The 16345-nt window shown below is 50.1% G+C and overlaps 1 protein-coding gene and 1 long non-coding RNA gene across 3 annotated transcripts in view; one reads left to right on the forward strand and one right to left on the reverse strand.

The window, feature by feature from the left end:
- The window catches only part of Poc1a (POC1 centriolar protein A), a 38679-nt gene that overhangs the window by 15966 nt on the left and 6368 nt on the right, over positions 1-16345 (forward strand). For both annotated transcript variants that reach the window (XM_090323103.1, XM_090323104.1), the window contains 2 exons: positions 801-899; positions 14187-14330. In XM_090323103.1, coding sequence (XP_090179229.1) covers positions 801-899; positions 14187-14330 — 243 coding nt within the window. The remainder of the gene's footprint in view (positions 1-800; positions 900-14186; positions 14331-16345) is intronic.
- On the reverse strand, positions 2810-5493 carry LOC150043112 (uncharacterized). The gene is made up of 2 exons (XR_016533448.1): positions 5381-5493; positions 2810-3077 (listed from the first exon to the last, which is right to left on the reverse strand). It is a non-coding gene; the product is annotated as an uncharacterized LOC150043112 (long non-coding RNA).

Genomic DNA, 16345 nt, shown 5'->3' on the forward strand with positions numbered 1-16345 from the left:
CCCACCTGCCCAGCCCCTGTGAAGTAGGACTTGGGGTTCTTTTCCACAGAAGAGGGATACTATGGTAGAGGCTGAGTCCCTTGGCTATGGCCTCATAGTGAGGAGCATTCTGGTCTGGTGTCTATATGTCCACCACTTCCCCCGTTGTCCTAGACCACACCACCACCCCAGACACAGGGGATAAGTTAGAGCTGAGGCTAGCAGGGGTGTACAGGATGTGTTATCCTGATGCTGCTGCCAGGGCCTCAGCAAATGAAATAAGTCATTTGGATCTTAAAAAAAAAAAAAAGAACATAAAAGAGGGTCTGTTTTGGGGTGAATATGACCAAAGTACATGGTACACCTAAATGCAAATGTCATCATTAAACCTATTATTATTTTTTTTTTTTGCCAGTCCTGGGGCTTGAACTCAGGGCTTGGCACTGTCTTTGGACATTTTTTGCTCAAGGCTAGTGCTCTCTCTGCCACTTGGGCACATGGTACTGAGGCATCAAAACCCTGAGGCTCTGTGCATGCTAGGCGAGCACTCTACCACTGGAACCACATTCCCAGCCCTTGTCCAGGGCTTGGCCTCAGGGCCTGAGCACTGTCCTTGGACTTTCTCAAGGCTAGAGCTCTACCACTTGAGCCTCAGCACCACTTCTGGCTTTTTTCTGTGTATGTGGTGCTGAGGAATCGAATCCCAGGTCTTCATGCATGCTAGGCAAGCATTTTACCACTAGGCCAAAATCCCAGCCCTGTGTTCAACTTCTTAAAAGGCTGACCTGTTTTCCCTCTCCTTATTCTATGTACCTTGGCAGGTAATGGTTTGGAAGAGTAACTTCGATGTTGTTGATCATGGAGAAATCACAAAAGGGCAGAAGCTCCCAGCCACATTGGCCAGCTCAGCGAAGACTCTGGTAAGTGGCTTGTCTGGTGTGTCACCTTGGGCTCTGTGATTGGGTAGGTACTGGAGACTTGGATTGGTTCCAGGAAAGCAACTCTGGTGAGATCTGTAATCACTTACCAAAGACTATTTTGGCACTTGTGCTTGATTCTGATCTAGAATAAGGCTGGAAGGAACCTGGTGAGTGGCACACCATTTGATGGGGGCAATATTTCTGTGGCACATGCTATTACAACATTGACACCCGAGGAAAAGACTGCCAAAGCCTTAGGCCACAGGACCCCCGAGTGGGGTTCCTAGAGGGCTCAGGACCTAGTCACTGCCAAGGCAAAGGGGAAAAACCTCTCCTCTTTTGCTTTTACTTCTCCCTTTTCTTTTAAAACCACGGAGAGCAAGTTCCTTAGCCGCAAGCCATTTTTAGTGCCTTTCTTGGTTAGAAGGACATTCTGTGTTCTTGAATACAGAGAATACATTTTGACAAATAATCTGGGGAAAAAAATTGATCCTGGGTACAGTCTCAAGTAAAATCACATTCATCTATAGCTGAAATGAACACAATGGGGAGTCTCAGGACTATCAGATTCCTGCGAGTTTCAAGTTCATGTGCGCCTCAGGCTGTCTGAAATCTCTCCCCCACACTGAACCTTAGAGGCAGCATGGCCTCCCCCACGGGCGGAAATTGGCCCGAACAACAGGAAGTGACTCGCCCAAATCCACCAGCAAGTCAAGGCTGGGGCCCAGAATAGAATCAGGAAGCCTCCTTAGTCTGCCCGTACTCTGCACTGGGCTGACTCTAGGAATAGACCCAGGTGGGTTCTGTAGCCGTGTCCGGGATTGGCCCTTCCATCTGACAGCCATCACTGGGACGGTCCATTCATTCTTGGCACTTGTTCATTAGCCATTGGCTTTTGGGTTTGTTGAAATGATTGGCCTGCACGATGACCTTGCTGCCAGTTCATATACCACCTACAAAATCCTTCCCAACCACAAGGTGAGGCGCCTCCAGCAACCCTGCCCTCTCCCCTGACTCCTTGCCTGTGGGCCACTTCTGCTACCCCACTCATTTCCCCCTCTCCCCTGTCCTGGGGCTTGAATGCAGGGCCTGGGCATTGTCTCTGAGCTTTTTTTGCTCAAGGCTATCACTCTTACCACTGGAGCTATGGCACCACCTCCAGCTTTTTCTGTATGCATGGTGCTGAGCTTCATACGTGCTAGGCAAGCAGTGTACCATTAGGCCACATTCCCACCCCCCTCCTCACTTCTTATTCTTTGTCATAATGAATGGTCAAGGTGCAACTCCAGTTTACAGGGGGCCATCTGTGCTGGCCCCTTGATCAGGGCAAAACAAAGTAGCTACTGCAGGTAGCAGGAGGCTGCCTAGAAGCTCCCCTCCCCCACCCCCATCCCGGGTGGCACTAATGTAGGCACTAATGTCTGCTTCTTGGCAGTGGTTAGTAAACACCAGGTGGAGTAAATTCCATGTTTTTTTCCTTACGGTTTCTGGGGAAATAATCTTCCCTGCCTTGCCTCTTGGTCCTTCAGTACTGATTCTGAATTGGAGTTTGGGATATCCTTGTTCCTCAGAGCTTTGGGGTCCTAGTTCTTTGGATGAAGTCATAAAGTGGTGGGGTGAGCAGGATGGGCTTAGGGCAGGGTGGGCCAACAGCTCAGTGGGGCTTAAAGCCAGCCAGTGTCCCCCTGAGACCCAGAACAGAGCTGGCGTCGCGACTCTGCCCACTGAGCACCTTTGTTTGGGGCTTGACTGGGGGACAGGATATGGGCTCGACCCCTGCTAAGTACCCCCTCTCCTACATCTATTTCCTGGGCCAGCCCCCAGACAGGCTGTGAGGACCCCATGTCTATGTAACATCTGCCTGCCTCTGCAACCCCCAAGCTACCTGCCAGCCCTGCAATGATTCTGGGTTGACATTGGGGCTCTTTGTCATAAGCCCCTTTGAGAGTCTTTTCGTTTATTGGTTTATTCTTCCTGACGGGGCCTTGATGACATGTAGGCCATGGGGGTTGTTAAGTTCCCCGCTCCCGCCTCAGCCTCCCAAGTGCTGGGAGTACAGGGGATTCAGGGGTGTGCTACCATTCCCGCTTGGCGCCCGGCCCTCTGCAGTTCCTCAGCAGATGTGGAGGGTTCCCCTGGGACATGCCACTGCACAGCACACATGCCATGTGGGGCTTTCTGAAGAGAAAAGACAAGAGGGCTTGGGTGTGTGCTTTTATGTTTTGGGTTGTCAATATACACATATAAAAAGGGTCATTTTAGCCTCTTTTTTTTTTTTTTTTTTTTTTTTTTTTTTTTTTTTTTGCCAGTCCTGGGCTTGGGCTCAGGGCCTGAGCACTGTCCTTGGACTTCTCAAGGCTAGAGCTCTACCACTTGAGCCTCAGCACCACTTCCGGCATTTTTCTATGTATGTGGTGCCAAGGATAGGCAAGCACTCTACCACTAGGCCAAACTCCCAGCCCTCATTTTAGCCATTGTTAAGGGCAGTTCTCAAAGTGCCCTTAAGCAAGTACAGCTGTCACCAACCAACTCCAGAATGTTCATCCTCCCAGACTGAGAATTGGTGTTACTTTTTTGCATCTGTGCTGGTCCTGGGGCTTGAACTCAGGACCTGGGCTCTGTTCCTGAGCTGCTTTTGCTTCAGGCTAGTGATCTACCACCTGAGCCACACAGCTCTTCTTCCAGCTTTCCCGGACATTCCTGCCCATGATGCCTTCAAGCCTTGATCCTCAGGTCCCTGCCTCCTAAATAGCTAGGATTACAGGTGTGAGCCACAAGTGCCTGGCTATAATTTTCTGGTTATTTTATCCGCATATATTAGTGGTTGGGGGAGGGGATTTACGATGATTCTGAAATAGATGTATATAGTATACTTTGAGCAAGTTCACTCTTTAGTAATTTGGCTTTCTTCATTGAAAGCTGGGGTGCATTCCTGGCCTTGCTGCAGAACAGTGCCCCAGGCTAAGAGATAATATCTGAGGTTTAGAGGCCAACCCAGATAATCTGATTTCTCAAAAAGCCCATAAACTTGTACACAAGCCCGTGAAGCCAAGAGTGCGGATGTCCCCTCCCCTTTCAGCTCTTTCTATTGCTGGACTCACCCAGCACAATTAGGCATTTGGAGATGTTAGGAGCTCCATGGAGCAAGGTATGGGTGCTGAATTCATGGCCAAGAACTTGTTGTTCCACCGTGCCCATCAAAAGCCAGAGGGAGCCGGGCGCCAGTGGCTCACGCCTATCACCCTGGCTACTCAGGAGGCTGGATCTGAAGATCATGGTTCAAAGCCAGTCCAGACAGAGTCTCATCTCCAGTGGATTGGTACTATGGCTTCCCTTGGTCCAGTGCTAGCCTTGAGCACAAAGAGGCTTAGGGACAGCACCCAATCTCTGAGTTCAAGACCCAGGACTGGCCAAAAAATAAAGCTAGAGGGAGGCAGTAGCTCATGCCTACCTGGAAGACCAAGGTTCAAGGCCATGCCAGACAGAAAAGTTCACTAGACTCCAGCTCCAGATAACCAACGAAAAGCAGTGCTGGAGAGCACGGCCCAGACGGTAAAAACGTCAGCCAGCCCAGCAAGCTTCAAGGCCCTGAGTTCAAATCCAAATCCTAATATTGCCCAATAAAAGGCTGGAGGGGAAAGCCCTGCCTGGGTCTCCACACTGTGCTTCTCACCAGCCCTGTGTGCCTTGGCAGCCCCTTCTCTCCAGAAACCTCCCTGCCCATCGTGACACCCTGTGCCCCCCTTCCCCGGACTCCAGCTCTCAGATCTTGGATTGAAGGCTGCCCTTGAGCCCACTCGGCACAGTCTGCTCACTGCAGAGCTATTTTCAACTTCTGCTTGAGATTCACAGGCTTATTTTTAGGCGCATTTCGTGTTGAAAAGCAAAAGCCATTTCCCTCAGCCATTCAGAATGAGAATAATGGGTTCCATTTTCCCTCTATTCTTGGCAGAGCAAGGCTCAGGGCCAGGAACTTTCTCTGCTCACAGGGCTCTGAGGGTGGGCTGGGAGCCCCACATTTACTCCTGGGACACCCTGCAAGCCTGGAGGAGGGTTGGAAGGGCTACTTAGAGGAGGTGTAAGTGGAGCAAGGCGTTCAAGAGCCTCTCCCCGCCCCCCAGCACTGCTACAGCAGGTGCTTAGACGGTGTTTTCAGAGTCTAGTGCTTGATCCCTCTAATTCACTCTCTTGCTGTTTGTGCCTTGGGGGCACCCCTGAAACCAAAAGACACCTATGTCTTTTAAAATTTTTTTGGCTGGTCTTGGAGCTTGAACTCAGGGCCTGGGCACTGTCCCCAAGCTTCTTTGCGCTCAAGGCTAGAGCTTCACCACTTACCACTTAAGCCACTGCACCACTCCCGGCTTTTTTCTGTGCATGTAGTACTGAGGACTCGAACCCAGAACCCAGGGCTTCATGCATGCCAGGCAAGCACTCTACCACTAAGCCACAGTCCCAGCTCTGACCCGTATGTCTTGACTGACCTTGGAGTTAGCATCCCACCCAAACTTCTGCACCCCACAGCCAGATTTCCTCCTGCAGGGGAACCACAGAAAGCACTTTAGCAAAATCTGCATTTATTTGGATGTGCTCTTACTTTTACCCTCCCTTCTGTGGCCTAGAGGCCCATTATGCAATTGGGAAGGAAGGCTGGACTGGGCGTGGTGCGTGAGGAAGAACACTGAGTTCTAGGTAGTTCAATGAAATTGAAAAAAAAAAAAAGGAACAAAACCACTTCCTGAGTTCTCTGGGTTGGCCAGTCTCCTATTTTGGCATTAACCTTGAGTTGTGGGGCGAGGGTTTTTCTCTGGCTCACCTCAGTATTGAGTTTGAAAGGAACAAAAGCCCACCTGTGGTTTAAAGAGCCAGGCTTCTGGCTTCCGACCAGTCTGAGATTGAATACTGCCCCAGCCCCTTGCGGTCTGGGACCCTTGATCCCCAGGCTGGGTCTCCCAGACCCCATTTCCTCTCTGAAATGGGGGAAAAGCCAGACCCTCCTTCATGAGATTTCACAAGTGGCATGCCAGAGCAGTACTTGGCACTGTGCCTGGCACATGGCAAGCACTCACCACGCTGTAGCTATTTTAAAAATGTTCTTTTTTTTTTCTCCTGTCCCACTGAAAGATATTCAGGGTGACAGCACTACCAGGAATGGAAAGATAGGGACACGACCTGAAGAGTTTCCACAGAGCTGTCTAGGTCCCGTCTGCTGGGCTTAACCTAGTGGGGCCACCCCAATGGGAAGTGGCTCTCCTGCTGCCTCAAGCAGGAGTTGTTTTGATTTCGGTGCTCCGTAATCTCTCCCTTCCTGCCTCTGCGCATTACATTCTCTGAGTATTTTCTATATTATGGGACACACACACACGCACGTGTGTGGATATGTGTATACATAAATGTATATATGTGTGTGGTGTGTGTGTGTATATATATACTCAGGAGGCTGAGATCTGAAGATCTCAGTTCAAAGCCAGTCTAGGCAGGAAAGTCTGTGAGACTCCTATCTCCAATCAGCCACCAGAAAAAGCCAGAAGTGGCACTATGGCTCAAAATGGTAGAGCATTAGCCTTAAGCAGAAAAAACTCAGAAACTCAGAGACAGTGCACAGGTCTGGAGTTCAAGCCCCAGGACCAGCAAAAAAAAAAAAAAAAAAAATGAGAATTCATGGGCTGAATTCTGAGGCGAGCTCAAACTGAGAGTACAAGGCAGGCTGTGACTAGTAGAGTTTTCTTTTTCTTTCTTCACACTCCCAGATTAAGTGAAGGAAGTCGCCTTCCAGCCTTGTCAGTTTTGCCGCAGATGAAGGGCCGTGTAGATAGTGGGCAAGCCACAAAGGGTAGTAGAATCTGCATGCTGGGGCTGGAATTCCAGATCTCCCCCCACCAGATTGGATAGCCGTGTGGCCTGTGAGGTACAAGTGTGTTGGAAAACACTTGTGTTTGTATTCTCACTGGTTACCATAGAGAAAAGGAAAGAAAAAAAAAAAACCAGAGTAGATAGTTTCCATGGATATTATCTTACAATTAGCTTCTTTAAAGGTCCGGAAGTGGCTGGAGGGTTCAGTGAATACTGTGGGTGCCATATGAGGGGCTCGCTCTCTCGGGGACTTGAGTCACCTGCCTTCCATGCTAGCAGGCTCCCAGTGGACCCTGGGGCCCAGCTTCCTGTTGGGGTCCCACCCCCCCTCACCTAGCTCACTCCAGTCACTAGAAAACATTTTATTAAACACAAAACAAACAAAAAATTCTTCATATTGTGGGAATGTTCAAAACTAGCACACATGCTCAAAAAAATAATTTTAGACAGGCAGAATAAATGTAGAGCATTAAATGAGCAATTGACCCTGGATAGATTTGGGGAGATGTATTGAATACTGACAAGCAATAATGCCTTATGTACTGGAAGCTTAAAAATAAATGTGCATTGGGCCGAGAGTTTAGCTTAGTGGTAGAGTGCTTACCTAGCATGCACGAAGACCTGGGTTCAATTCCTTGGTACCACATACATAGAAAAAAGCTGAAAGTGGTGCTGAGGCTCAAAGGATAGAGCTCTGGCCTTGAGAAAGTCCAAGGACAGTACTCAGGCCCTGAGCTCAAGCCCAGGACTGGCAAAAGCAAAAAACAATAAATATGCATTAATTTGAAACAAAATAAAAATATAGCAACCCACCACATATTCCTCACATATGTCCCAGTCTTATCCCCCCACCCCTTCCTGTCATGGGGCTTGAACTCTGGGCCTGGGTACTGTCCCTGAGCTCTTCAGCTCAGGGGTACTACTCTACCCCTTGAGCCACAGTGCCACTTCTGTCTTTTTTCTGGCAGACTTTTGTGCCCAGGCTGGCTTTGAACCGTGATCCTCAGATCTCAGCCTCCTGAGTAGCTAGGATTATAGGCGTGAGCCACCGCACTTGGCATGTCCCAGGCTTATTTCCATCTTCTTTCCCATACTTTTTAGAAGTTAGTGGTGGTGGTTTTTTGTTTTGTTTTAATTCCAGATACATCATTTTACCTCAAGGATTTTTCTTGGTTATATAATAGCAAGGCCTTTTATCACACCCAGCAAAATGAACAATTCAGCCCAGTGCTGGTGGCTTGCCCCAGTCATCCTAGCTCTTCAGGAGGCTGAAGTCTGAGGTGCAGGCACCGATCCAGAAAGCCACACGGACACAAGTCACACAGAAAAGAGCAAGATGTCATGTCCCAAGTGGACAGGCCAATCTCCCGCAGGAAAGAGAGGAGTGAACTGCTCTCAGGCAGGGGGAACAGTTATAGGATATAGGGGCTTGGGGTCCAGAGAAGGGGCTGGGAACAGGAAATCTCTGTGACTGCAGCTGGACAATGGAGATACCAGCCGGGCAGGGCCAAACATCCTATAGCTGGCTTATCGCCAGAAAAACATCCTATAGCTGGCACATAGCTGAGACAATACATTCTACAGCCTGCCCACAGCCAGGGAAAACATTCTATATTGGGGCACACAGTCAAATGTGGGCATCTTGCGTCTGGACACTAGAAATAGCCTGTGACCGGGAACGGGTACCGGGACAAAGGCGACATCATGATGCACGCCGTTGGGGCTGGGGTGGGTACAGTTTGGTGGGAATGGGTGACTGTGGCCTGGCCGGGCCTGCGGACGTCCCAGGATGAAGGCTCTCAACCTGAAATGTGGCAAATATGCCTACATGAGGGTGAGGATGAGGATCGTGGTTCACAGCGAGCCCAGGCAGGAACGCCCACGAGACTCTTCTCTCCAGTGAACCACCAGAAAACTGGAAGTGGCCCTGTGGCTCAAAGTGGAGGAGCACTAGCCTTGAGCAAAAGAGCTCAGGGTTAGTGCCCAGTTGTGAGTTCAAGCCCCAGGACTGACCAAAAATGAGTAATTCCTTCATATTCAATAACTTGCACACTGCATTCACCTTTCTCCACGAAGGGCCCAGAATGTCATTTTGTGCTTCTTATTCAAATAAGGAGAGGAGAAACTTGGACAGGCACATGTCCTGACATTGTGTGTCACCCCCCCTCCCCCAGAGGGGTTGAGAGTCTTTAGCTTACAGCTTTGCCAGGACTGAGGGGAGAGTCTTTGGGCCAATGCCACCCATCCTGTCCTCAGGGCTGGCATCTGAGACTGATGTAGGCATCATCTGGCTCTCTTTGCAGCCATAAGGGGGAGGGAGGGAATGAGGTGATGTAACCCCCTCTTGTACCCTCTTTTTCATGTTCTAGAAAAGAGACTCTGAAACACCTCTTCTCCCCACCCTCCCCACCCCAAGCCCAGGACACACACACACACACACACACACACACACACACACAGAGGTCTCTGGGAAGCAGGGGGATGTAAGCCTCAGATTGGCAAGTTGGGCAGATTCAATGTGGCTATCAGTCTTGACTCAGTGTGAATTACTGAGCTTGGAAGTGGTGTCTGTGGTATGGCCTGGGGCTCTAACCCTCTCCATTGAACTAAGTGTAAGGAGAGTTTAAAATAGCCAGCCTTTGTTCCTGGGGGTTTTAACAATTCAACTCCAGTAGTTCCAGTGAGCTGTTTTCAAGTGGATGTATAAATAAGCTGCTGCTGTTCCTCTTTGTCACTGAGAGAGCCTCGGTGCCTTCTAGGGGCGTCTAATAGGGACATGCACTGCTGGCTTCCTCGTCTTCATTACGTGCCTCTCTTCATTTGGGCAGCCACAGCCAGTAGTAAGCTAGGCTGACACGTGGAATTAGTAAGGGCATTCCTTTAAAAAAAAAATCCAGTTCCCCAAATATGAAGCACTCAGGGGAAGATGGAGGCTTCAGCATTCTTCCAGCGTAGCAGAGCCAAGTGTGAGTGGCTCACACCTGCCATTCTAGCCACCCAGGAGACTGAGATCTGAGGATCACTGTTCAAAACTAGTCCGGGGGGGGGGGGGCGGGAGTTTGGCCTAGGACAGTGCTCAGACCCTTAGCTTAAGCCCAGGACTGGCAAAAAACAACAACAACAACAAAAACAAACTAGTCTGGGGAAGGAATGTCTATGAGACTTTTTTCTTTTTAATTTTCAATTAACCACCAAAAAGCCAGAAGTGGAGCTGTGGCACAAGTGGTAGAGTACTAGATGTGAAGGGGGGGAAAAAAAAACCCAAAAACTCTCAGGGCAGGGACAGTGGCCATGCCCTTGAGTTCAAGCCCCAGAACTGGCACACACACACACACAAAAAAAAAAAGCATTGAAGGAGTCATGAAAGCAAAGTGACAGACACTGCAAGAGGCCAGGTCTAAAATAAAATGTGAATGAACCTCTACTAGACTTGTTGTATCTGCACAGCCCAAGGGCTATGTCAAGAAAAACCCGGGAAGCTCATGTAGGGTGCTTAGCTTGGTTGCTGGTATTTCCCAGTGTTCGTTTCTGATCATTGTCCCTAGCTTACGTAAGACGTTGACGCTGGAGGAGGAAGAGATGGAAATTCTCTGTACCATTTTCTGCAACTCTTCTCTGAGTCTAAAATTAGTTCCAAGCAGTTTTAATTTAAAAAGAAAAAAACACTACAGTCAACACTTGGGATTTTTTTCTTTGTTTAATCAGAAGCCTCAGATCTTCTCTCTCCTTAGGTATCTTGGCTGTGGGGAGGGAAGGGAGAGGCTAGTTTTTGTCCAGGTAGGGAGAAGGTGAGCTCAGCAACCAGGCCCCTTCCCTATCAGGGAAGCCCACACCTGTTCCTCTTACTGGGGCTTGAGCCACGAGATTCAGCCAACTTCCCCCCGCACACACATACCTCCAAGGTAGGGCCCTTTTGCTCTTTGGAAGAATTGGGGTATGTGTCTGTATGTCTGTGTGTCTTGGTAATCTTGTCAGAACGTGGCCAGGAAGGCACCCAGTTAAATTCTTGGGGCAAGGAGAGGCAGCCAGAAATGAAGCTGTGGCTCAAGTGGTAGAGCACCAGCCTTAAGCTTTAAAAAAAAAAAAAAGGCACAAGGACAGTGCCTAGTCCCAGGACCTGCACAAACAAAACAAGTGACCCTTAGTTGAGGAAGTGTGTGTGTATGCCATGTTGCCTGTGGGCTTGGAACCCACATTGTTATGGCTGTGTGGGTCACTCTTCCTCTTAAGGATATCTTATCAGTTTCCCAGGGTCAAAGGGCAGCCCTGGGGCCTGTGACCTGTGGTACAGGGTCACTGACAGAATGGAGACTGCTGCTTTGGCCCCAGGCTCCGTCTGCCCCCCTGGCCTTGGACACTGACTCAGTACCTCCTCCTTACCAGGAACAGGAAAGGTCCTTCTCCATGTTCACGCCACTAGATCAAAGCCAGCGGCCTTCCAAACCACAAACTCATGTCCCCTGCCGGCTGGGGGAAAGCCTGATTGAGTTTGCCAAACAATTAGGATTTTTTGAGAAACCAGAGTTCCTGGTTGGGCTCAAGGCTATGTTTAGAACCAGAAGTTTCTTCTCGTGTTGGATTCCAGGCCGGAGCCCCAAATTATAGGGCAGATAACACCAAAGTGTATTTAGTCTGCAGATACGTATGGTAAGTCCAGTACCAGGTTTCTTTGGAGCTTTGATTAGAGAGAAGAAAGCTAGACATGAAGCCATGCTCTTTGCCCACTTTGCTCACCAGGCCCAGTGTTGGCCTAATGTGGAGAAAACTGTCTCGTGGCCCCAAGTCACCTCCCTCTCCCATCTTTGGCCTAGATTCAATCCACCAGTCACTTCCAATACTTCTGTCCAGTAATTTTTGCGTGTGTGTGTTGGTCCTGGGCCTAGAACTCTAGGGCCTGGGCACTGTCCCTGAGATGCTTTTGTTCTAGGCAAGCGCTCTACCACTTGATCCACAGCTCCACTTCCCGCTTTTTCTGTGATTCACCCGACATGAGAGTCTCACAGAATTTCCTGCCCCCATCCAGCTTCAGAGGGCAGTCCTCAGATCTCAACCTCCTGGGTAGCTAGGATGACAAGTGTGAGCCACTGACACCCAGCGGTCCAATACTTTGTATCTACTACAGAGTTTCTGTTTTAGGAGCAGACCAGGCAGAGGACCAGAGTTAAGAGGGTTTGGTTTTTTTTTTAAGTCAGAAATTTGTATCTTGAGGGTTGATCAGCACCCTTTCTACCCACCAGAGTGTTGTGTCATGTCAGCTCATGACATCTGTGGTCAGACTCCACCCACCGCTGGCTGCCGGCCCACTGTTTGCTTCCCAACGTCCAGCAATGTAGCTAAGTAGTTGAGGCAACTCCGCCTGCGTCCGCTGCAGCAAGAAGTAAGGTTTCCAGACCTATGAGGAGCCGCCTGGGTTCATCCGAGGTCTTCAGCCTGGGGTTTGGCCCACTGGCAATGCCCTAGGGCAGGTGGTTTTCACTTCAAGGTAATCGAAGTGGCTGGGCAGGCATCTAGGGCGGCTATCACTAGACTTCTAGATGCAGTTGTAACTGCGTCTTCAGACTTGTTTGGGACAGGCTTCTCACGTGTGTGTGCCCACACATGCACCAATGCTAGGGCTTGAACTCAGGGCCTGAGTGCTGTCCCTGAGCTTTTTTTTTTTTTTTTTTTTTTTTTTTTTTGGCTAACACTACCACTTGAGCCACAAGCTCCATTTCTGGCTTTTGTTGCTTCATTGGAGATAAGAGTCTCATGGACTTTCCTGCCCAAGCTGGCTTTGAACCATGACCCTCAGATCCCAGCCTTCTAAGTGGTTAGGATTACAGGCGTGAGCCACCAGCACCTGGGTAGCAATCCCTATTTTACAGGCCCATCATAAGGATTTAGAATTACCAAGTAAGTGTTCAATAAAGGAGTCTCCCGTTCGCCTCACACTCAAGTTCTCCCTTAGTCATCAGGACCTCTGTTGTCCAGAGTGTCCTGAAGAGTTTGTGGTTCAGGAGATGAAAGCTGCCTTGGTTATCTGGGAATCTCCTTTTCAAGACTTAAGGTGAGCATGTCCACAGTGGCAGAGCATCCATCCAGCAGAGGAGCTAGAAGCTGCTGAGGAGATGCAATCAGCTGTTGATGGCAAGTCGCCATCGATAGTGTTGTCAGGACTTAGTGAAGGCCTAAGTTGTCGCCAGTGAAGTGCCCTGGCCCTGGCACTAGGTGTTTCCCGGGCTTGGCAGTAGAATTTAGCCTTGCCTCTGTGGCACATGGGTAATTGGTAATGTTTGAGAAGAGGAATGATGGGTGGAGAAAGGAAGAAAGAAGGAGCCTTCCATTGATATACGGGTTGGTGGTAAGCCAGCATTGATTCATCCAGTCACCATGTCCTGGTCTTTGCCCTGGAAAGGCAGGGGGCATTCCTCATTAGGAATGGGGAGAGATGGGGAGAGGAGGGGAGCACTGGATTCTTGGAGCAGAGAGGGTAGAAGAGCGGCATTCCATGGAGAGGGCCCTGGAAAGGGGTCCCAAAGGTGGTAGAAAGCCCCAAGGGACTGGCAGAACTAGGCAGGGCATCCCATTTGAATTACGCATTAGTGATAGTGGTTTAAAAATCCCAGTCCCCCCTCCTCAAAAAAGTTGGGGTCACTGAGGCTTTGTGGCCGGCCAGGAGTGTGACATCCTTGCTAGGGCACAAGTCCACAGAGGGCTGCAGCTTCTAAAACCAGAACCTAGGTATCTGTTGGCCCAGCCCTGTGGTCCTCATGGCTCTAAGCATCCGCTAAACCTGTGGGTCTAGAGACACTTCCCTCCCTGTAGTGCAGGAGCCCAGCCCTGGTGATCTGGGGGTTGAAGAGCCTTAGGTCAGAAGCACCAGGTGCTGCACATTCCTAGAGTTCTGTTGGCCGGAGTCCACGCGGTGCCTCTCCTGTGGATTCCACCCCTACATGGACATTACCGAGAACACTTTGTTTTCCCTGGGGATCAGGGACATTGGACCATCACCCCTTTCTAAACATCCCTGGTTCTGGAGGGCCCCTGGGCCCAGCTGCTCATCTCCGCCTCCCAGACTCCTCCTAACCTGGACTTCCAGCCACCAATTCCATGCCTTGCCCATGGCCTCTGCTCTGAAAGATGGGGTACGTGGATCTAGACATGAGGAACTTGTCACAGGTGACTTTTTTTTTTTTTTGCCAGTCCTGGGGCCATGAACTCGAGGCCTGGGCACTGTCCTTGAGCTCTCTCAAGGCTAGAGCTCTACCACTTGAGCCACAGCACAACTTCTGGCTTTTTCTGTGTATGTGTACCAAGGAATGGAACCCAGAGCTTCGTGCATACTAAGCAAGTACTCTACCACTAGGCCATGCTCCTGGCCCTTCCTGGTGACTTTGTAAGGTGTTTGTTTTGACGAGGCTATTATTCTTACTTTGTTGGGTTCTTTTTTTTCTTTAGTCAGAAGTGGATATGCCAGACCCACCAGGCCAAGTCAAGAGTCTGGAGTCAGTACAGACCCAGCCCCAGGACCCCACCAGCATACCCCAGACGCTCACCAGCACTCTGGAGCACATCGTGGGCCAGTTGGACGTCCTCACTCAGGTAGGCCATCTCACTGTGCCATCCTTGCTCTGGCATGTGGACCTTTGGAAGTTGACTCATAGGTGCTGGGTTATTTTATTGTCATTTTATGTTTGAGCCAGAGTCTCACTGTGTTGCTCAGGTGAGCCTGAAAGTCCTGATCCTCTTGCCCCCGCCTCTTGAGTGCAGCACCACACAGGGCAGATTCTAGAATGACTTAAGAACCTAACTCCCATGGACCTGTTTTCCAGCCGAAATTAATGAACTAGCAGTGCTTTTCTCTGGGATCCGACGTATTTCTTAGTACTAAGCAAAAGTCTCTGGAGCCTGGGCTAAGCGAGAAGACTTCCTATCTCATGTCATTGGTCAGTGAAGTCTCCAGAGGCCAGGTGTCAGTAAATACGGGGTTCAGGGGGTGGGGGGAGCACTCCAGGCCATGTTGTACTGGCATTTTAGAAAGCCTGTGAACCTCTGGGATTGGGGGGGAAGGGGAGTACTAAGAGAGAGATGTGAGCAGCATGGAAAGACTTAAAAACAAAAACAAAAAAAACCCACTTCAAACCCATCAGAAACCGCCTAATGTTCTTCACAGCCTTGTCAAGTGAGAGATCAGGGGAGGTGGAATCAATTAGAACTTTATAGGATAAAATTGGAAATTAAGTCTGAGAAGACAGGTTAAAAATAGCTTTCACTGGATCCAGAGGAGTATAAGACTTAAAAAAAAAAATTTCCTGTCACTGGAGGGGGTGGGGCCGCGTGGAAGCTTTTGTTATGTGTTAGCAGTTAGGTCTGTAGTAACTGCAAGCAGAGGGTGTCGCCGTCACGCCCTCCTGTGGCCTGTGTCCGTGTCTGGATGTCCTGGTGGCACTTCCACCCCCACACTGACTCCCCCCTCACCCCTTTACAAATCACCCCTCTACACTGCTCAGCAGCATTCCTCAGCACTGCTGGACAAGTCCTCGTTCATGCACACCGAGGCCACTCTGGTGGCCTTCGTCCCACCATGCTCTCCCGGGGCTTGGCCGTCTGTGGCCTTACAGGCTCACCTTCCTCTCCTGGCTTTAGAACTCTGGGCTTTTGTCCCAGACAACAGCCAGGCCAGGGATTTTAGGTTTTCCTCAGCCACCTCCCCCCCCCAGCCCAGGAGCCACCACCCCTTGGCCCTCAGAGTCCGGGTAGAAGATCCCTCACTCGCACATTCACTGACCGGGTCCCTGTGTGAGACCCAGGCCACCCTCACTGCTCAGCAGAACTGGATCTGCTAGGGATAGAGTCAGAGTTCTGAGGAGGAGCAGACAGATGGAGGCCATGTCTGGCTGGGTCAAGGGGGCTTTAGGCCCTCCGCAGCTGTGTTTCCACACATCCACCTGTCTGTCTCCTGAGGTCAACATCGTAGGTCAGCATCTCAGGTAGGGCAGGCCTTCCCTTGGGACCCGACTTCATCTGCTCGGACCCAAGGGAGGCAGCTCTATTATGGCTCCCAGCTGGACCCAGGCGTGGTACCCCAGAGCCCAGAAGGCCGCTGTGGGGCCCGGCACGGACTCAGCTAGCAGCTTGGCGGTTTTGCCTCCAAAGCCCACAGCAAAGTTATTTTTTGCTCCAGTTTCACATCTTGCTGCTTTTTAAAAAATACTGAACCATGAAATACTTGCTCCAACTGCTTTTTTATGGCACCCAGCACTTGAGGCTGGCCCCAGTCTATGTGTGATATCACATTCAGGCTCCTATGGCTCATGGAAGCTTTGGGGCTCCAGGATTTGAAATTCACAGGGTGGCAACAAAGCCCACCTTGCTTTGAGTCTCTTTAACAGGTGACCCAAAAATGTCTAGATCACCAGGCTCTGTTGACATAGTTGATTGAGACCAAGGACTTTGCCTGTTGGACGTTCTGAGCTTCTCTAAGCATCCCACGTGAGGTATCTAGCTCTCCATCAGTAGGGAAACTGGAGTTGCTGCACTCCAGGCAGCTGGGGGCTCAGCTGCCAGACTACTCTCTAGGGCGCTTAATGTCCTGTGCCAGGCAGGCTAGCCATTGT

The sequence above is a fragment of the Megascapheus bottae genome, chromosome 32 (genome assembly GCF_031878675.1).
Source record: "Megascapheus bottae isolate mThoBot1 chromosome 32, mThoBot2.hap1, whole genome shotgun sequence".
In the NCBI taxonomy this organism is placed as follows: domain Eukaryota; kingdom Metazoa; phylum Chordata; class Mammalia; order Rodentia; family Geomyidae; genus Megascapheus; species Megascapheus bottae.